Here is a 21,046-nt window from a genome sequence, read left to right as displayed (position 1 = left end):
GGGTCCAGGGTTTCCTGTTGACTACCTCCAACCACCATCTAACTTCATTTAGTATAGAGGTGAATTGAGAAGTTCTAAACAAACTTGTATGGAAACTTCCAATAGTTACTATGATCATATAACTTGGAGTATTTTATAATCAGTGATTTATACTTATCATTGTCATTACTTTGTTAGAATAACTTGACTTCTTTCACATTAAATAGATCCATGTTTCAAAAATACTTGATAAGCATCTATTTGAGAGATCGATAAAACCTTGTAGATTATTGAACTACTAATGATGAATTATACAGTCTTTTCTCTTACTCAATTCTATGTTGTTCCTTTGTACTATTTAAACCTGGATTAATTTTGATTTGGTTATTTGTTTATTCTTTGAAGAAGTGACTTACACTGAGTCACAAAACATCAGAAAATTTAATTTTTCGACTCATTTAGATATTACAAATATTATATATATATAGGTCGTGGGTTCGAATCTCGCGAGGTGGGGTCATGGATGCGCACTACTGAAGAGTCTCACAATAGGACAAAATGGCCCTCCGTTGCTTCTAGTTTTCTAACGATGCTCTAGCTTCAACTGACTCATGATCTCAACTATTGAAATTATCAAGTCAGACTTTGCTAATGATACTTATTGTTCAGTACCGTTATAATTTTCCAATGAAAGGTAAGATTGTACAGATATATGAGTATTGTTCAACGGTTTCTTTTTAAAAGTATGAGTGATTGATAATTCAATATAAATAAAAACTGGAATATTCAATTTCAACAAACCAATATCTAAATGATAGATGGCTTAATGAAATCTTATAGGAAGATAGGTTTATATTAAATATATATAGAGAGAGATAAGTCAGCTGGAGTAAATATGCACATGTGATGAATAAAAACTCAGGAAGAGAAGCAGACATTCACAAGAATATCAGTTATTGTATCATTCACTGAGAAATCATGACCAGTGCAATTCAACCGTCTCTGTTGTGAGATGCCAATGGTGGACAATGGTGCGATTTCGTGAATTGGTTGAAGTTAGGCATTAACACCATTGGATGCCGTCTCACTGGTCTAGAAGTTAAGGAATAGCGCTCAAGACTGGTAGGTCCTAGGTTCAAATCTCACTAGTCAGGGTGGTAGATTCTCAACGCTAATGAATCCCGTACTACGACGAGTTGGCCATCCAGTGCTTCTAGGTTTTCCATGGTTATCTAACTGACTCATGAATTCAACTAATATGATATTTAAAATGAAATAATACAATAAACTTACAGTTTGAGTTGGACAATAATCTTTAAATGGATCATCACCTCCAAAGTATTTAGCTGCATATAGAGTTTCAAATGGATGAGTTTTAAAAAAACGATCTTCAGGGGGAATTTCATGATTATATTTAATAATACGGCATATTCCATATGAATATAAATCCCGACATGTTACTAAATTAACTTTATCACAGAAGGGATGAATTGTTTTGTTCCTTGAAAAATAAGTTTTATTTTTAAATCATTTATAACTAATTTACAATGAAACATAAGTTTTAGTAAGTATGTAAATGTACAATGGAATTCATCTAACTCTTTTGTGTACAAACAGTCTAGCAATGTGGTATAAGATCATAAACGTACTGTAGTGCGTGCTACTTACATTGATATAAGTAGTATATGACTCGAGTCAAGAATGTAATGTCTAGCAGTAGAAGATGGGAGAAGATCAAGAAAGCAAGAGTGGGAATAGAATGCAATCTGTATAAAAATGCAAGGACAATGAAGTCTGAGGCATTTTGAGACAAATATTTTATTGAGATACCCTGTAATTTTGTGTTAAATACATTCAGTTGTCCTTACCCGTGTTCTGTTCACTACACTGCTACATTATTATAAGTATATGAAATTTCTCTTAAATATCTATCCTATTATGGAGTAAGAAAGCAGTTTGTTCTACTATACGTCCTTTTATTCATATTGTGGTAATGGTAAACTATACTGAATCATTGATATTTATGATCAGAATGAGGTTTTTGTGGAGATTGTAGTAATTTTAATAGTTGAATTTATGAGTGACTGACTTCAAGATGATTTCATGGAATTCTAATGAGAAGCTATGACTAGAGGAGTCTAAACTGTGTCAAGTGGACACAAGTATCTACCTCACATAATAGATGAATGGTTGCGTAGTCATTCATGGATCGATGGAAGTTGGACATTAACACCGTTGGAAGTAGACTTTTCGCGCGCAAGACTGGAGCTCCTGGGTTCGAATCCGCGTGTGCAAGATTCTGTGCTCACGCTACTGAGAAGTCCCATTCTAGGATGGAATGGCCAGCTTTTCAGTTTAAAAAAATGGTTTTGATGGAATAACATCACTTTGATATTTGATTATTTTTCGAGATATGAACTTAATAGTATGATAAATATATTGATACATCTGTTTCCCGAGTATACATTTTGCTTTCTGAAACATTAAATAATGATGATGTAATTGCTGAGGAGTCGCATACCTAGTGCTTTTAGGTTTTTAATATTAGTCTAGCTTAGATCGAATCATTCATTCAACTATTAAAACTTACCTGCGTCTTTTAATTTCAGCAAATGCGTAACAACTTTTTTCAGCAAAGTCACATCCTAATCTTTTACCATATTCCCAAATCATAGCTTTTCCATGATTAACGATGTACCATCTAATAAATTAAACAAAAACAACTTCATATAATTTAAGCATAATTGATACATATTTATAATAACCCTATAATTGTTATAATTAGTATGTTTTATTCTGGTTGGCGTATTTTTTTAGCGAGTTAGTTTTCTACGAGATGGAGTCGCTAACTCCCATGCCCAACCCTCCTCCTTTATACGGGCTTGAGACCGGCAGTAGCCCACGGAGGGAATCCAGGCGGAGTTTTATTCACAACTATGAATATTTACATTAGATTAGTTTTTCCAGCATATTTTGTTGATTATGTAATATAGGCATTGATTTGTTGTCTAAATTTATTGAGAATGAAAAAGGCATAATTATCATAGATACTAAAAAATCTTGTTAATTTGAACGCTTTATTCAGTTCCTAAGCTATTCTGGTAACATGGAAGCTAGAACTACGCAACGACCTGAACTCCAGAGAAAAGGCGCAAAATAAGCCGAAAACACTACTCCAAAGGTTCATTTTTGTACAGAAAAATAGGGGTATTTATAGATGTTAACATTTGTTAAATCAACTTTATATTTTGGTCAATCCGCTAAAAGACATATTATGCTACTGACCAGTAGTAGTACGCCACGTTCATATTCTAGAAAGCTCCATCATGCTCTGATTGCCTAGGACTCTTCGGCTCCTTTAGGGCCTCTGGAGGCTCCGGTGCAGTTCTCGAAAATCCGACTCAACAGATACTTTATCGATATATACAAAGGATAAAGTCATTGAAATATTCCGGTGTTAAATAAATGAATTATTTTGAATTATATTAAAGTATATTAACTTAAAGCTATATCAGATGGGTTTTGTGGATATTATAGTAATTTCAATGGTTAAGATTATGAGTCAGTTGAAGCTAAACCAACATGGAAAACCTGGAACCACTAAACAGCCGTTTCGTCTCATTTTGGGACTCCTCAGCAGTGCGTACCCACAATCCCGCCGCCTGCGATATTCGAACCTAGGACCTACTGTTTCGCGCGCGAGCACTTAACCACTAGATCACTGAACCAGCAGGCATCCAACTGACTCATCATCTGAACCACTGAAATTCAAACTATGTCTGCTTGTATTGATATTGTTGAGAATGTTATATTATTATAAATGAATATTTGTTCATTACTAGACAATTAAATAAAGATTATCAGATGAATATGTTGTGAAGAAGAAACATTTCTATGACCCAAGTAGCTGAGAAAATCATCTGTATGAATTGAGATGTTTATTATGGATACTGATTATATTTATGATCGCTTGAAGCATTCGCTTGCTTAAATGACGATATTTTTAGCAAACTGATTGTAACCCAATCTACATTTACTGGAAACATAAACGAGTTTAGGATTCTGATCAGTGGCGAATGTCACATTTAAATGATACAATCCTTACCTTAGAATCAGATAAATTTCCTAACAAACAACCAACTACTAAATCATTTATGGTAAAGAAATAACATACAATATGTATGTTTGTAAAGTTGTAATTCTCTCGAAGCATATAATGAATCAGTCAGAAATGTACTGTAACCTATTTATATGGTTTATACTTTAGACTAAGTTGATACAATAAATCAATTGTGTTTCAATAACTTTTTTAAATAGAGGATCTATGATATTACAAACAAGTACACTAAGGTTATTGAGATAATTCATACAATAGATTATATTACTAGGGTTGATAAAGATAATCTTACCCTGAATCTTCAAAGAAACCTAAAGTCATATTAGATACAGCATAGTCTACTTCTATTCTTCCAGTCATTAATTCATTCTAAAATGTATTTGAAGAAATGAAATGAATAAACATTAATAGAATAAAATGAATACACTTAGTTTCATGGGATAAAGTTCATCTCCTAAGTACTATAATCAGTCAGTCAATCAGTCAGTCAGTCAGTCAGCAACAACATGTAACTTCGTATGTACGTACGGACGTACATCAGTTCAAGTTACCATACCACATTACCACACAGATACAATTGTCGTTTCAAATCCCATAGTGATAAACGTAGTAATAATATAAGCAGTAATAGGGAAGATTAGCATTCAAAGATGTTATTCAAGGAGTATAATTCAGTAAAGTAAGTTTGAAAAAAGAAAAAAAGAAACATGACGTATTCAGAATATTAGAATTTAGGAGAACACAAAGAAAGGATGCACGTGCACCGTTACAAACGATTTTGAGCCAAGCACTATAATATATCATTCCAAATAAAATTCCATTCACGACGTACAGGAATAACATGATCATCTTGTAAATTTTGTTTAGATGTTATTTTCTTGACTTACTTACGCCTGTTACTACTAATGGAGCATACGCCGTCGACCAGAACTCTCCAACACACTCTGGCCTAGGCACTCTTTTCTAATTCCATCCAATTCTTGTTCATTTTTCTCATGTCTATCTCCATTTCCCGACTTAATATGTTCTTTGGTTTTTCTCTTCTCCTTTGACCTTGAGGATTCCAAGTGAGGGTTTCTCTTGTGGCGTAGTTGGGTGCTTTCCTCAATGTGTGTCCTAATCACTTCCAACGCCTCTTTCTGATATCTTCCTCCACTGGAATGTGGTTTGTTCTCTCCCACAGTTGGTTGTTGCTAATAGTGTCAGGTCAACGAATTGGAAGTGTTTTGCGTAGACATTTGTTATTAAACCCTTGTATATTCTGGATGATTGGTTTCGTAATTCTCCAAGTTTCCACCCTATACATTAAAACTGTGTTGACATTCGTATTGAGAATTCTGACTTTGGTGTTTGTTAACAGTTGTTCTGAATTACAGATGTTCTCCAATTGTAGATATACTGCTCTTGCTTTGCCGATCCGCGCTTTCACATCTGCATCAGATCCACTATGTTCATCAATGATGCTGCCCAAATATGTAAAGGTGTTTACATCTTCCAAATCTTCTCCGTCAATTGTGACTGGATTGGTGCATTCTGTGTTGTATCGGTGAATCCTGCTTTTCCCTTTGTGTATGTTGAAACCTACTCCTGCTACACTGATCGTCTTCTCTTGCATTTGTCGTTGCGTTTGCGATAGGAGGGCCAGATCATCTGCAAAGTCTAGATCGTCCGACTGCATCCTAGATGTCCTCTGTATCCCGTGTTTCCCTTCAGATGTTGACGTCTTCATGATCCAGTCGATCACCAGGAGAGAAAGAAAGGGTGAGAGTAAGTAACCTTGCCTGACACCGGTCTTGTAAACTTTGTTTAGATGTTAATTTCTTGACTAAATAGTGTTAAATACTGCTCTTGCAAAAAATCAATATCAATAAGGAATAAAAATAAAATCAGAAGGGATTTTTTGTAGATATTATAGTAATTTCAATAGTTAAGATCATGAGTCAACTTAATCTAGATAACTATGGAAAACCTGGAAGCAATAGACAGCCTTTTCGAACTATTGTGAGACTCCTCAACAGTGCGCATCCACAATCTCGACTCGTGAGGTTTGAACCCAGGACCTATCAGTCTTGTGCGCTAACACATAACCACTAGACCACTGAACCAGCATCCAACAGTGTAAATGTCTAACTTCAACTAATCCACAAAATTGAGCGACACATCCACCATTGTCATCAGTGAGTTACTATCTCACAACAGACCCGGTTGAACTCCACTGGTCACTGCTTCTCAGTATGGCTTTTGAAGCCAGTCATTAGTGAGCATATGTAAAAAAAAATAAAAGAATTTAGAAGTAGATTTTCATCTGTTGTGTCTTCCGTTTTTATTTAAATCTAGCTTTGTCGATTTTCTTGTACAATCATAAAGATTAAATTGACTTGATATTCATTGCTTGTATCCTTTCATTGTTGTTTAAGATTTATATTGATCAGTCTCTTGTTGACATATGTGCATCCTGTGCGGATTGCCTTGATATAAACGTAAGTTACCAGTTTTATAAGTTCCGAAGTGAAAATCAATTCTAGGATGCAGGTGCATTCAGCTGACGAGTGCCAAATAAGATGAAACGTTCATCCTGGATTACACTGCTAATCAACATTCATCTTAGCTAATAAAATCATGAAAATTATTTAAACAAGTGATATACACTGAAACATGAATCGTCAAGAGACCAATGTTTATAATCCTGTTTATTTTGTAATATTTCTATTATAAATACCAGGTAGTTATAAAAACTAAATACCAGTTGAAATACCATTATAGAAAAACATTAAAAAATATCTGATAAAATATACGTTTTTGATTGAGATCATGAACCGATTGATGTTAGATCGCCCTTGAAAACCTGAAAGCACTGGACAGCCATTTCGTTCTATTGTACGACTCAGCAGCGTACATCTACGATCGCTGGATCCAGCCATTGACGTGCAAGACCAAAGGTCCTCTATTCTAATCCATAAACCTTATTTTGTAATAAATAATTTTTACTACAGTTTTCTATAGTATTCTATCATAAATTATGATTTAACTTACTCCGTATGTTTTCCCTTCCCAATGAGAACCAATCGGTCCACGATGTTTTTGATTTTCTAAATCAACTCCATTTAAACGTGCACATTTCATATGCTTTTTTGCAGCTCCCTAAATAGTATGTATATAAGATTTCATATCGTTTAGTAACATTAAAATAACTTTAAATGTGTTCTATATTATTTTTAAATAACTCATTGTGATATCCGTAGTAGAAGCTGTTATTGACGTTCCAGACTCAAGTGGAAAGGTTAGGCCGACAAAGGATGAATAAAAACACTAGACTATTCATACCGGTCGAACGTCATTGGTATGGTAGAGTACTAAGATTGAATGGCGAATCATCCACATGATAGTTAGTCAGGCTCAAAGTCACAACAAAATGCAACAACATATAATCGAATATTAGAATATAACTCAAGGTCAATTATTATTTCAATAAATTATATAATTAAAATAATCCATTATGTCATTGAATAAAAAATAAAGAGAATCCAGCATTACACTCTTCTCTTCTCCCTTAATTATTATGTAACCTCATCTTACTTATTACTTACTTACGCCTGTTACTCTTCGTGAAGGAGCATAGGTCGCTCACCAGCACACTCCATCCAACCCCGTCCTGGGCAATCCTTTCTAGCTCTTTCTAGTTGTAATTCATCGCTTTCATATCTGCTTCTATTATCCGACGCAATGTGTTTCTTGGCCTTCCTCTTTTTCGTTTCCCTTCAGGATTCCAATTTAGGGCTTGCCTCGTGATGCAGTTTGACGATTTGCGTAATGTATGTCCTATCCATTTCCATCGTCTTTTCCTAATTTCTTCTTCAGTTGGAAGTTGGTTTGTTCTCTCCCACAGAAGGCTATTGCTGATGGTATCCGGCCAATGGATGTTGAGTATCTTAGGTAGACAGATATTTACAAATACTTGTACCTTCTTGATGGTGGTTGTTGTATTTCTACAAGTTTCAGCTCCATACAGTAGAACTGCCTTGACGTTCGTATTGAAGATTCTCACTTTGATATTGGTTGACAGATAGTTGTTTTGAGTTGCATATGTTCTTCAGTTGTAAGAATGAGGCCATTGCTTTGCCAATCCTCGCCTTTACGTCTGCATCTGAACCTCCTTGTTCGTCGATGATGCTTCCCAGGTGTGTGAAGGATTCTACATCTTCCAGAGTTTCGCCATCAAGAGTGGTTAGATTGCTGTACTTCGTTATGAATTTGAGGACCTTGGTTTTCCCTTTATGTATGCTGAGGCCTACTGATGCAGAGACCGCTGCTACACTGGCTGTCTTTATCTGCATTTGTTCATGTGTGTGCGGCAGGAGAGCTAGGTCATCTGCGAAGCTCAAATCGTCTAATTGATTCTGAGTTGTTCATTGTATTCCGTGTTCTCTCTCAGATGTCGAGGTCTTCATAATCCAGTCGACCACCAGAAGAAAGAATCTTGAATCAGTTTATGATGTAATCATTTCTATCCTTCTATAAACTCATATATTTTCCACAATAACTATAAATACGAATGTACAGCTTAAGTAAATGATTTCTTTGGAAAGAAATTTCTCTTCGCTGAATTCTCATTATTTTTAAATTATATAACTTTGAATCACTTATTTACGTGACACACTACTGTAGAACGACAGCGGCTTAAAATACTTACATTAAACATTATTATTGTGTTAAACAGTGCAGTAAATTGACATTCAGAGGTACAAATGAGCAATCTTTGTCGAGAATGAGTGTATTCATAAAAGTAATAAGAACATGACATATCTATCGAAAAACTATGTATATGTCACAAACAAGTAGACTAATGATGTAAGTACGTCCAGCCTATGTATCTCAAAATAGACATTATGTTATTCCTGAATTTCATTGTTACACATTACTCATTAAACTAATTTTATTATCAGAAAGCTTTAGTTGTGTGGTGTGAGCTACTTATATTGACATAAGTAGTATATAACTCTAGTTAGAAATATAATGCATTTCAGTAGAATATCGAGAAAAGCGGGAACGGAAAACAAGTGATATGAAAATGTAGAAACAGCGGAGTTTGAGACGACTGACTGATATTTGAAGAGAGAGCAGTCAAGTTTGAGACCATTGATTGACATTTTGCAAATGATGTATTTACTGTATGTATCTGAGATTTTACTATAATGTTCTGTAATTTCTTTTTGAAATACATTCGATTGTCTCCATTTGTGTTCTCGTTCACTGCAGTTGTTTATGAGCTGTTTTTTCAATCTCTTTAGATTCTCTGAAATTGTACATGTACGTTATAGGATTTTACTACCATGAAATTGTAACTTCATCATCAAGTATGGATTTCTGTACTCTGATTTCAGCCACACGTTATTCATCCTACCCTAGAACTGAAGTAAATGAAGTGAGTTTCCAAAATCTTGTCTGTAGGTAAACACTGAATGATGAAATCAACAGATTACCTGTCAAAGTTAACCAATATTATACAAATAAAATAGATAACATGCGGCAATCTGTTCATTTACTGCGGGAGAGAACAAACCCCATTCCAGTGACGGAAGAAACTCTGGAAGTGGATAGAACACACATTGAGGAAAGCAACCAAATGCGTCACAAGACAAGCCCTCAGTTGGAATACTCAAGGCTAAAAGAGGCTGAAGAGACCAAAAAACACATTACACCGATAAATGAAGACAGATGTGAAAAGAATGAACAAGAATCGGATAGAAGTAGAAAGAAAAGTCGAGGACAGAGTGTGTTGCAAAATGCTGGTCGGCTGCCTATACTCCATTGGGAGTGACAACCGTAAGTAAGTTAGTCAGTTAGTTAGTCATCTATTTGTCGTTCCAATATCTAATATATCCATAGACTGTATTGACAAATGGATATATATTTATGTATCTTTGAAACTATTTCTTGTTGTTAAGTGAAATATAGAAAAAAAGTGTAAAACATATATATTGACTTACCAAGATGGCTGGTGTAACGAAAGAGTAAAAATCCTTTCTAAACATTCCTTCTGCACTTTCCCATTCCCTTGTAATTTTGATCATTGTATTGTCGCTATGGAAAAAATATATTTGATTCGTTTGAATAAACTAAAAATAACCATTAAGTAAGCAAGTATATATATATATATATATACGTAGGTATGTATGTGTGTGTATGTAAGCATGTATGTATGTAAGTAAGCTTGTCATTCAAAACCATTTAAAATGCAATACAAAGCAATCTCATGGTCATAGTTATTTGCAAATTAAAACTAGTGGAGTTGTGAATATTACCATTCCTTTACTTACTAACTAACTTACTTACTTACTTACTTACTTACTTACTTGCTTGCTTACTTACTTACTTACTTACTTACTCACTTACTTACTTACTTGCTTCTTACTCACTTACTCACTCACTCACTCACTTACTCACTCACTCACTCACTTCACTCACTCACTTCACTCACTCACTCACTCACTCACTCACTCACTCACTCACTCACTCACTCACTACTCACCTCACTCACTCACCTGCCTGCCTCACTCACTCACTCACTCACCTCACTCACCTACTCACTCACTCACCTCACTCACTCACCACTCTCACTCACTCACTCACTCACTCACTCACTCACTCACTCACTTCACTCACTCACTCACTCACTCACTACTCACTTACTTACTTACTTACTTACTTACTTACTTACTTACTTACTTACTTACTTACTTACTTACTTACTTACTTACTTACTTACCTACTTACTTTATTGCTGTTATATATTTGCTTATAAAACTACATTAGGTAATTCGTTAAACCAACCTTTCCCATCGTTTGCTAATTTGTAGCTTGATTTGAACTCTGCCCAATATAAATTACTGGATAGAACTAGAAAGGAAGACCGAAGACAGAGAATGCTGGTCGGCGTCGTAAGCAAGTAATCAAGTTAGTAAGTAATATAAACCCATTGTTTCAACATTATTTCACTTTTCAGAAATTGTAAAATATTAGAAGTTTCAATGAAAGTGATCATCAAATCAAATAACATAATAAGTTAAGATATAATCTTACAAGTATACTGTAACAAACTCAACAAAGTAAACTTTCATTTCCATGACATCATTTACTTAAGATGTACATTTGTATTTATTGTTGTCTGGTCAAATAAATGTTCATAAAAGATAACATCATAAAGTGAATCGAGACTATAGATATCAAATGAGGTTGCGTAATAGTCACAAAGTGGGAGGCGGTAGGGAAGAATACATGAATGAAAATAATTTACGGGTTAGAATTGTTCACGTGACAGATTTGAAGGAGAAAAACGAATAAAATGATGGTTATGTTAATAACTGAACTGTAGTCTCAACTCATTTTATGATGTCATCTTCTCTATCCTTCTATAGACTCATATATTTACCTTTCAAGTATAAATATGAATGTTAAACTAAAGTAAATGATTTTGCCAAATAGAAATTTTTCTTCGTTGAATTCTTTATATTTTTATCAGAATGGGTTTTGTGGAAGTTTTAAAAATTTCACTGGTTGAAATCATGAGTCAATTGAAGCTAGACCGCGACAGAAAACCTGGAAGCACTGAACAGCCGTTTTGTCCTAGTGTGCGACCCCTCAGCAGTGCGCATCCACAATCACGCACCCCGCGAGACTCGAACTCAGGACCTATCAGCATCGCGCCAGGCGCTCAACCAACTAGACCACTGAGCCGGCATCCAACGGTGTTAGTGTCTAATTTCAACCAATCCACGAAGTAGCGCCACCGTACACCGTACACTGTACTTCTCACTAAAACTCCAGGAGTTTCTCTTGAAGTCACTCAATAGATTTGCCTTTAATCATAATTACCTGATACATATTTATTAGAAATAATTACCTTGGTATATAATAACCTTGTTTATCCCTGTGAATCGGTTTGTGCCAATGATCTCTGAGAGTTCGTTCAGTTCCATTAGGAAAGCGCATAAATGCAAAACTAGATGATGAGAATCCCTAAAAAACAAAAGAGGATATTGTTTGTTTGTTTGTTTTTATGGCGAATACACAATCTCAAATGTGAGCAACGTATATCATTGATGTCAAAATATAGATCTAATAGTGAATGAATAAGTGAATTGATCAATGGTAGTTAATTCTCAACTGAATCAAATCTTTGTAACTACCCATTTACCTTAAATTTATTCAATCTTTATGTCTGAAAAGTAGATTATTTTAGGATAACTATCGACTCTTCACATGATTTATCATTATATTAAACGTCTGAATATCAGATTCTATAAAGCTGGAATTATTTCAGTTTATGAAGCAAACTAATTTAATAGTTGAATCCATGAGTTAATTAAAGCTGAACAACCATGGAAAATCTGAATGAACTGAATGGCCGTTTCATTCCATTGTAGGACTCCTCAACAGTGCGCATCCATAATCCCGCCTTATGAGATTCGAACGCAGGACCTGCCAGTTACGCGCGCAAACGCCTAACCTCTAAACCACTGATCCACAAAGTCGCACCACCGTCCACCATTGTCATCAGTGACTTACTATCTCACAACAGACGTGATTAAACTCCGCTGGTCAGTGGATTGGTTGAAGTTAGACATTAACACTGTTGGATGTCAACCCAGTGGTCTAGAGGTTGGACGTTCGCGCACGAGACCTACATGTCTTGGGTTCGTATCTCACGAGGTGAGATCGTGGATGAGCACTGCTGAGGAGTTTCACAATAGAACGAAACAGTAGTTCAGTGCTTCCAGATTTTCCATGTTGGTCTAACTTCAATCGAATCATAAATTCAACTTTTAAATTACTATAATTACCACAAAACCACTCTTTAATTATAATATTAAGTAAACGCATGTTCAGAATACATAAAGTTCGTAAACGAACTTCAACCAAGATGATGTAATATATTGATAGTGTTCATTTCAAATAAATGTTACTAAGAGAATAGATAAACTTACAAGTGCATGAGCAATTTCATGAGTGAAAATTCCAAGTGAATATCTATTCTCAGGATATTCAATTTTTAGTTTACCTGGACATATATTAACATATCCAAGAATTGGTCTACAATATAAACAAATACCAGTATAATTTCTCTTAAAATTTTATTTCAAAATTGATTATGTTATTAAGTAAAAATGGATAGTGGCTAGTAGAAGAATCCAGTAAGCGCGTTTCATCCTATTTGGCACTCATCAATTGAATGTACCTTTATCTCAGAGTTGATGTTCAGTCTGGAACAAAGATCCATCTTTGCTCATAATACCTATGACTTAAAGCATTATCGGGGCAATCCGAACAGGATAAACATATGCCAATATGAGACGGTTCTACAAAACAGTGGGAAGATACAAGTAAAACAACACCAAGTGAATTTGTTTATGTTATTATTTCATTTTTTGTTTACATTTCTACTAGGACGAAACGGTCTTCTAGTGTTTCCAGGTTTTCAATGATAATCTAGCTTAGATAGACTTTAAGAATTCAACTGTCAAAAAACTGAGTATTAGAAAATCAAATATGGGTAGTTTTGAATTTACTAGCTTTCAATACAAGCATTTCAAAATCAATGATATTCATAATTAATCGAAAATATTAATGTTTTTTCTATCTACCATCAAGTTTACTATGAAGGGTAGATGGTATTAACGATTTGTAGTAATCGACAGATGGAATTTACTATTATTCTTCACATAAATGAACTGTAACAGTTCTTCCTGAAGTTTGTGCTGATGATGTCGTTTAGAAGAACAATGAAAGCTCTACAACCAAACCATCCAACTCAGAGAATAAAATTCCATCAAAATCGATAACACAATCAATCATCCTAATTGGTTTCAATTATAGTTTTCTTTAGTTTTCATTTGTAACCAACTTGTAATGTAGATAGTTTTAAATTTGGATTTAAATTCTACCCGATGTCAATCAAAGAGTTAAAGAAATGATTCATACTTCAATATTTCTTCTCAAAAAGACTTTGAAATGTGTAAAAGTCACCGTTTTCATCAAATTAGTATCTTGATAATACGAAATTAGTTCATATTTGACGAAAATGTAGAATAATTCTTTACGGAGTTTAGGTGTAAAAACCTTTCAGTTCAACAGAAATGTGGAATCAATGACAAGATAAAAGAAGTACTTTAGTGAACGAGAACATAAATGGAGACAATTGAATGTATTTCAACAAAAAATTACAGAACATCTTAATAAGATGTCAGATACATACAGTAAATACATCATTTGCAAAATGTTAACAAATCGCCTCAAACTTGACTGCTCTCTCTTCAAATATCAGTCAGTCGTCTCAAACTCCGCTGTTTCTACATTTTCATACCAATTGTTTTCCGTCCCCAATTTTCTTTCTCGATATTCTACTGAAATGCATTATATTTCTAACTAGAGTTATATACTACTTATGTCAATATAAGTAGCTCACACCACACAACTAAAGCTTTCTGATAATAAAATTAGATTCATGAGTAATGTGTAACAATGAAATTCAGTAATAACATAATGTCCATTTTGAGATACATAGGCTGGACGTACTTACAACAAGACTTAAATGTGCATTAATCATTAGTGTACTTGTTCTTGATAGACACATTGTAAATACTGCATTTGTAAAAGTTTAATCAATTTTATCAAACTTAACTGTTCCTTTTGCAAATATCAGTCAATCGTCTCATTCTTCACTGATCCTACATTTCTATATCAATTGTTTTCTCAATCTTCTACTGACAGACATTCTATTCCTGACTCTGTTTATATACTACTTATTTTGCACACACCACAATATCAGTTTACAGACAAAACACAGTTATTAATTTAAACTTTGTTTCAACTTTATTCTCTTAAGAAACAAACAACAAGGTTCACAATACTCAAGAGATTTTATCAAAATCACTTTTTTTTATATGTTTTCTATAAAATTAAAAATATCAATGTAATTACCTGTCAGTATCTAGATCCATTAAACAAGATCCAGCATGAGCTGCTACGTTGCCGGTACAGCTTCGTGTTTGATAACCGTCAAAAAGTACGACATAACCGGCAGATGGAATTCCACTCCCGTTAGTGTATAGTCTATGCAACATTCCATTGTACTTTTCTGAACATTCCTGATGAATAATAATAAGATTCATATGCGTGATTTAAGTAGCATACATTGAACACATTAAATGTAAATACTTTTTTATTAAATGTAATAAATATACTTCAATATATTCATGCTGAATAAATTTTAACACAAGACAAGAAGTAGATTCGGTGAGACTATAATTTATGAACAAACCGCTTACTTCTAGGGCAAAAATGTCTTGGATTTTGTCGCAAAATTCATTCATTCATTTGACTAAATTGGGTTTTGACATTATAGCTGATGTCAGTTCATAATGAAAACCATAAATCTAATTCCTAACTTTAAATATCAAATGGAAATCATAACTGTACTTCCTTATACAGGTTTATAACCCTCATTTGGTTCTAGTCATTAGATGAACACTCTTAAGGTCACTTTAGTGTCACTCAAAGGTTGTCCATAAATTAATGGAATGTAATGGAATATAATGAACTGAGTAAATAATTAAATGGGGAATAAAAGTGAACAATCTTTTACGCTAAAATAATAATGAATGAACAGGCTTTTGATAGATTTAGATAAAGGTTTAAGTATTTCTTTATATCTTGTAGACGCTTTACCTTTATAACAGTACTTCATTATAAACAATCTATAAACAGTACATTTCAGTCGACTAAATTTATCAACAGAAGTCATACACTTCTAAACATATATTTTTTGATTGATAATTATTAGAAGGACATGGATCGGCAAAACAAGAGTAGCATATCTACAATTGAAGAAAATCTGTAATTCACAACAACTGTTAACAAACACCAAAGTCAGAATTTTCAATACAAATGTCAACACAGTTCTACTGAATGGGGTGGAAACATGGAGAACTATGAAAATAATCATCCAGAAGATACAGGTGTTTATTAACAGTTGTCTATGCAAAATACTTCCAATCCCTTGGCCACACACTATCAGCAACAACCCACTATGGGAGAGAACAAAACACATTGCAGTAGAGGAAGAAATCAGAAAGAAGCGTTGGAAGTGGATGGGACACACGTTGAAGAAAAAAACCAACTACGGGACAAGGGAGACCCTCACTTGGAACCCTCAAGGTCAAAGGAGAAGAGAAAGACCAAAGAACAGGTTACACCGAGAAATGGAGACAGACATAAGAAGAATGAACAAGAGTTGGGTAGAAGTAGAAAGGAAGATTAAGGACAGAGTGGGTCGGCGAATTCTAGTCGGTGGCCTATGCTCCACTAGAAGTAACACGCGTAAGTAAGGAAGTATTAGAAAGACTGAAATTCTTCATCGTTTACCTTCAGTTATTCATTTTAAGCTAAAGTAAAATATATACATTAAAATATTGTAAAAACCTTTAAAGATTTCAACGAACTATTATTATGAAAAGAGCAAGAACAAACATTCTAGCAGAATAGCATGAATTCATTTTTATTTCGTTGGTTCTCGTGAGCTGCTTACAACCTGTGAAAACATGGTGCTTAAACAGACGATTAGCGAAACGACGGAATATTCCATATATGTTGATGACACGTTTATTGTCTGTAACAATAAACAGCATGCAATCCACATGCTAAAACACTTGAATAACGCTCATCCTAACATACAATTTACTATGGAACACGAATAGAATGACATGTTCCACTTTCTTGATGTTGCTATAAAACGTAGGAGAGACGGGACAGTCCAACGTTCGATTTATCGAAAAAGTACTTGGAATGGCATTTACCTGAATTTCAATAGCTTTTGTTCACTCAGTTACAAGAAGGCATTAGTTAAAACACTATTTTATAGGGCAGAAAAGATATGTACCACTGACAAACTCGAAGAAGAATTAATGAACGTAGAAAAATGCCTACGAGACAACTTTTACCCACTAAAGATTATTGACCAATATAAAAGGCGTAAAGAAAACAATACTGAAGTAATTATGGTCAATAAAAAAATTACTATAAATCTTAACTTCAAAGGTGACGAGGTTGCAAACACAATCAACAGGAGACTGAATACTGCGCTAGCCAGAACTTATCCGGCGGCCAAACTTCAAATTCTGTATAAAACAACATGCTCAATAACTCAATCAAAGGTTGATAAGCATCCTTTTCATGTTACCGCCAATTGTATTTATAAATTTACGTGTACCTGCCAAAGCAGCTACATTGGCCGAACAGAAAGGAGGGCATATCTTAGATTCTTTGAACATGTTCCAAAAAGCCTCAGAACAAGAGAAAGAAAGACTCTAATAGTGCAATCACCAAACATCTTCTTGATATAGGGCATCAGGTAGATACCTTACAATCATTCAAGGTGATTAGTAAGCAGCCAAACTCCAGTCTTTTGAAGTTTGCTAAAGCAGTTGCTATCAGGCGCCAAAAGCCTGATTTATGTGTTCAAAAGGAGATGGTTATTAATCTTTCCTTGCCTTGGTGATTAATATTCCTTCGTTATATCTTATTAGTTTTTTTTCTTTTTCCTTAAACTCTTTCTTGTATTTATTACACCATTGAGTTTTATTCCAACTATCTTATTTTATTTTATCAACTGAACTCTACTCATTTTATTCCTATCAAGGTTTATTTGTTTCTAACCGTTTGAACTGTTGTCACAATGTTCTTTCATCACATAAGGTATATATTTACAATATTCAGTCTATTAAATTTATTTACACCCTTGTTATACTATATGAATATGTCTTTAATATAACTTCCAATCAAACTCTTTTATGTAAGTAATTTTAACCCATTATGTAATTATGATGTTTAAATATCACAGGTTGTAAACAGCTGACGAGAACCAACGAAATAAAAAGTGAATTCATGCTGTTCTGCTAGAATGTTTGTTCTTGCTCTTTTCAAAATGATAAAGGGAACTATGTGTATGAACTATTATAAGCTGTCTGTGAAATTTAAAAATCGACATAAATGTTAACAGTGTTTGTTGAAATAAAAGTAATAGACTTGTAAAAGTATGATTTACAACATTCATATAAATGGAACTTTTCATTAATATACTCACAGATGAATATTCATTTGGGACATCGACATGACCACATTTTGCTTGAATTTGGCATCGTGATTCAATACAAACAGAATCCTTTGGATAAGTAATGTAGTTATTGGAACTTTCACAATATCTAGATATTCAGGAAAAGAAATCATTTTTAAAATGTAACATTTAACCATTTTTGTAGTTTAAAACTAAAACATTTTGATAGGTCACTGGTAACTAGCTCCGTGAGGGAATTCTTGAAGTTCTAGTAAGAAGCCGCGACCAGAGGAACTAGTCCGTGTCGGGTATCTACCTCAGAACAATTAAAGATGGTCGCGCAATTTCGTGGATTAGTTAAAGTTGGACATTAACACCGTTGGATGCCGGCTTAATAGTCTAGAAGTTTAGGGTTCACGCGCAAAACTTAAATTCCTGGGTTCGAGTCCCATGAGCGGGATTGTAGATGTGTACTGCCGAAGTGTCCTATATTTAGACGAAACGGCCATCTAGTACTTGCAGGTTTTCACTGATGATCTATTATCAATCAATTCATAATCTCAATTAGAGATTTATTAATCTCCACAATACCACAATGATAATAATCGAAAAATTGGAAATTAATTATTCAAATGATACCTTTGAGCAAGTTGATTAGTTTTTTCTGGTCTTTTAACTGTTAATGCTTCTTGCCAAAATTGCATTGCCTGATGTGCGAATTCCTGTAAAATTTATATATTAAAAGACTGATAAAAATGGCGAGACTACAATTTTTAGACGAACGAATCAGGTTTAAGATAATAGTGTCGGATTTTTGCGCAAAATTCATCCATCCACTCGGCTTAAAAGAGTTTTGGTATTAGAGCTGATGTCAGTTTGTGATGAAAACCATAAATCTAATTCCTCACACTGGTTTATAACCCTCGTTTGGTTCTAGTTATTAGGTGAGCACTCTCAAGATTACTTCAGCGTTACTTGAAGGTCGTCCATAAATGATATTTCATGGGATAAAAAAATCTGAAAAATCTACATGAAATATATATATATATGAGATGGGGGAGACGATTTGTAGCTCACGTAAATGATTTTGACGGAGTTTTGTTCTCTAAGCTGGATGGTTTGATCATAGAGCTTTCATTGTTCTTCTGAATGACGTCATCAGAACAACCTTCAGGTAGACGTGATGTGTTCAAATTTCTTCACATGTTATGAACAAAAATCAAACCAATAGAAGAGACAACCAAAAGAAAAAAAGTAAACGATGACAGGTTTAAGGTCAACAAGAGACAATCAACATCAAGGTCTACAGAACAAGCAGTAAACCACATGTGGAGAAATTCGAACACTTCACTTCTACCTGACGTTTATGCTGATGATGTTGTCCAGTAGAACGATGAAAGCTCTACGACCAAACCATCCAACTCAAAGAACAAAAACTCTATCAAAATATTCATACATATATATGGTATAACATAGTTTCTATTCTACACAATTATACAAGCGAAATTTTATATAATAATACGTACCAAAAGTTTGACAGAGTACTGCAATCTATGAAAACTTTCAGTAAAATATGGATAGAACGTTAATCTTCGAGGATGCATGTTTCGTTTATCCATTTTATCAGGATGAATAGGTAATCCATGCTCCTAAATATCAAATAAATATGTTTAGTTATAAAGAATAACTAGTTTTACCATATTGGAAGGAGAAATAGAACCACAGAATGATGAATTATTCACTATATTACATAATAGAAATAATAGAAATAATATGATATATGAATGTATAAACATTTTGTGTTTTATCAGCGTCGGGAAAGAGAAACAGATATACAAAAGGATGAATAACAACTGGAAGGAACTGGAAAAGATTGCCCAGGACAGGGTTGGATGAAGAATGATGGTAAGTGGCCTATGCTTCTTCACGAAGAGTAACAGGCGTAAGTAAGTAAGTTTGTTTTATCAATTTTACTAACAGCTTATGTGTATATATAATCCGTTGGATGTACCTGCACCAATCAAATAATTTTACAATCTATCTATCTACGCCTATGCTCCATTGGGAGTAACAGGCGTAAATAAGTAAGTAAGTGAGTAATGATGACAATATGAAAGGCAGCTGAAATGATAGACTTGGAAACTAGTTGATTGGTGTAATACTACTATCAAATCAGAATATTTTTAATGACTTTTTGTTTTTATTTAAGAAACTTGTAATTGTCTACAAATGAAGGTGTACATTTGAGTCTATTTTAAAAGTTTGAATGAATGTCCTTAGGTTATTTCATTTTTGTTTTTAGTGGCTCGTGATGTGACTCCAATTAGATTGTACGATGTTATCGACGAGCTAATGATATTTGTAGGGCTCGATATATCTGAACTCCAGGTTAATCGTTTCTGATTGCTATTGAAGTATACATATCGGCTATCCTCGTATATTATTATCGACTTAAATTACGTTGGTGAATAACGGAATTAAATAATCAAAAAAGGGTTTATCTGGATAGGTTAGTAATTTCATTAGTTGAGATTATGAGTCAATTGGGAAACCTGGAAGCACTGGTTGGTCGTTTCATCCTACTATGGGACTCCTCATTAGTGCTCATCCACAATCCCGTTTCGCAAGATTCGAACACAGCAATTAACCACTAGACTTCCAATCTCACGAGGCTTGATCGTTTATGCACACTTTTAAGGAGTCCCACAATACGAGGAAACGGCCGCCCAGTGCTATATATATCAGGTTGTTATGTAATATTGGATAATAATCAATACTACATCATACTTGATAGTTGAAGCTGCTATATCATAGTTAGTTAAAGAACAACCGCCTTCTTTAAT

At 34.1% G+C, this 21,046-nt stretch overlaps 1 protein-coding gene across 1 annotated transcript in view; it reads right to left on the bottom strand.

Moving 5' to 3' along the window:
* MS3_00010873 (uncharacterized protein) overlaps positions 1–19,999 on the bottom strand; it is a gene marked incomplete at both ends in the record, with an annotated part of 20,517 nt that extends 518 nt beyond the window's left edge. The window contains 12 exons of the mRNA XM_051219282.1: positions 1,273–1,480; positions 2,570–2,680; positions 4,389–4,465; positions 7,130–7,237; positions 10,084–10,177; positions 11,997–12,112; positions 13,081–13,186; positions 15,074–15,240; positions 18,234–18,351; positions 18,843–18,925; positions 19,730–19,852; positions 19,901–19,999. Of these exons, the coding sequence (XP_051065982.1) occupies positions 1,273–1,480; positions 2,570–2,680; positions 4,389–4,465; positions 7,130–7,237; positions 10,084–10,177; positions 11,997–12,112; positions 13,081–13,186; positions 15,074–15,240; positions 18,234–18,351; positions 18,843–18,925; positions 19,730–19,852; positions 19,901–19,999 (1,410 nt within the window). The remainder of the gene's footprint in view (positions 1–1,272; positions 1,481–2,569; positions 2,681–4,388; positions 4,466–7,129; positions 7,238–10,083; positions 10,178–11,996; positions 12,113–13,080; positions 13,187–15,073; positions 15,241–18,233; positions 18,352–18,842; positions 18,926–19,729; positions 19,853–19,900) is intronic.
* Positions 20,000–21,046: the final 1,047 nt, after the last annotated feature.

The sequence above is a fragment of the Schistosoma haematobium genome, chromosome 4 (assembly GCF_000699445.3).
Source record: "Schistosoma haematobium chromosome 4, whole genome shotgun sequence".
In the NCBI taxonomy this organism is placed as follows: domain Eukaryota; kingdom Metazoa; phylum Platyhelminthes; class Trematoda; order Strigeidida; family Schistosomatidae; genus Schistosoma; species Schistosoma haematobium.
The sequence above is the reverse complement of the archived record's forward strand: the minus strand, read 5'-3'. Positions and strand labels throughout refer to the sequence as shown.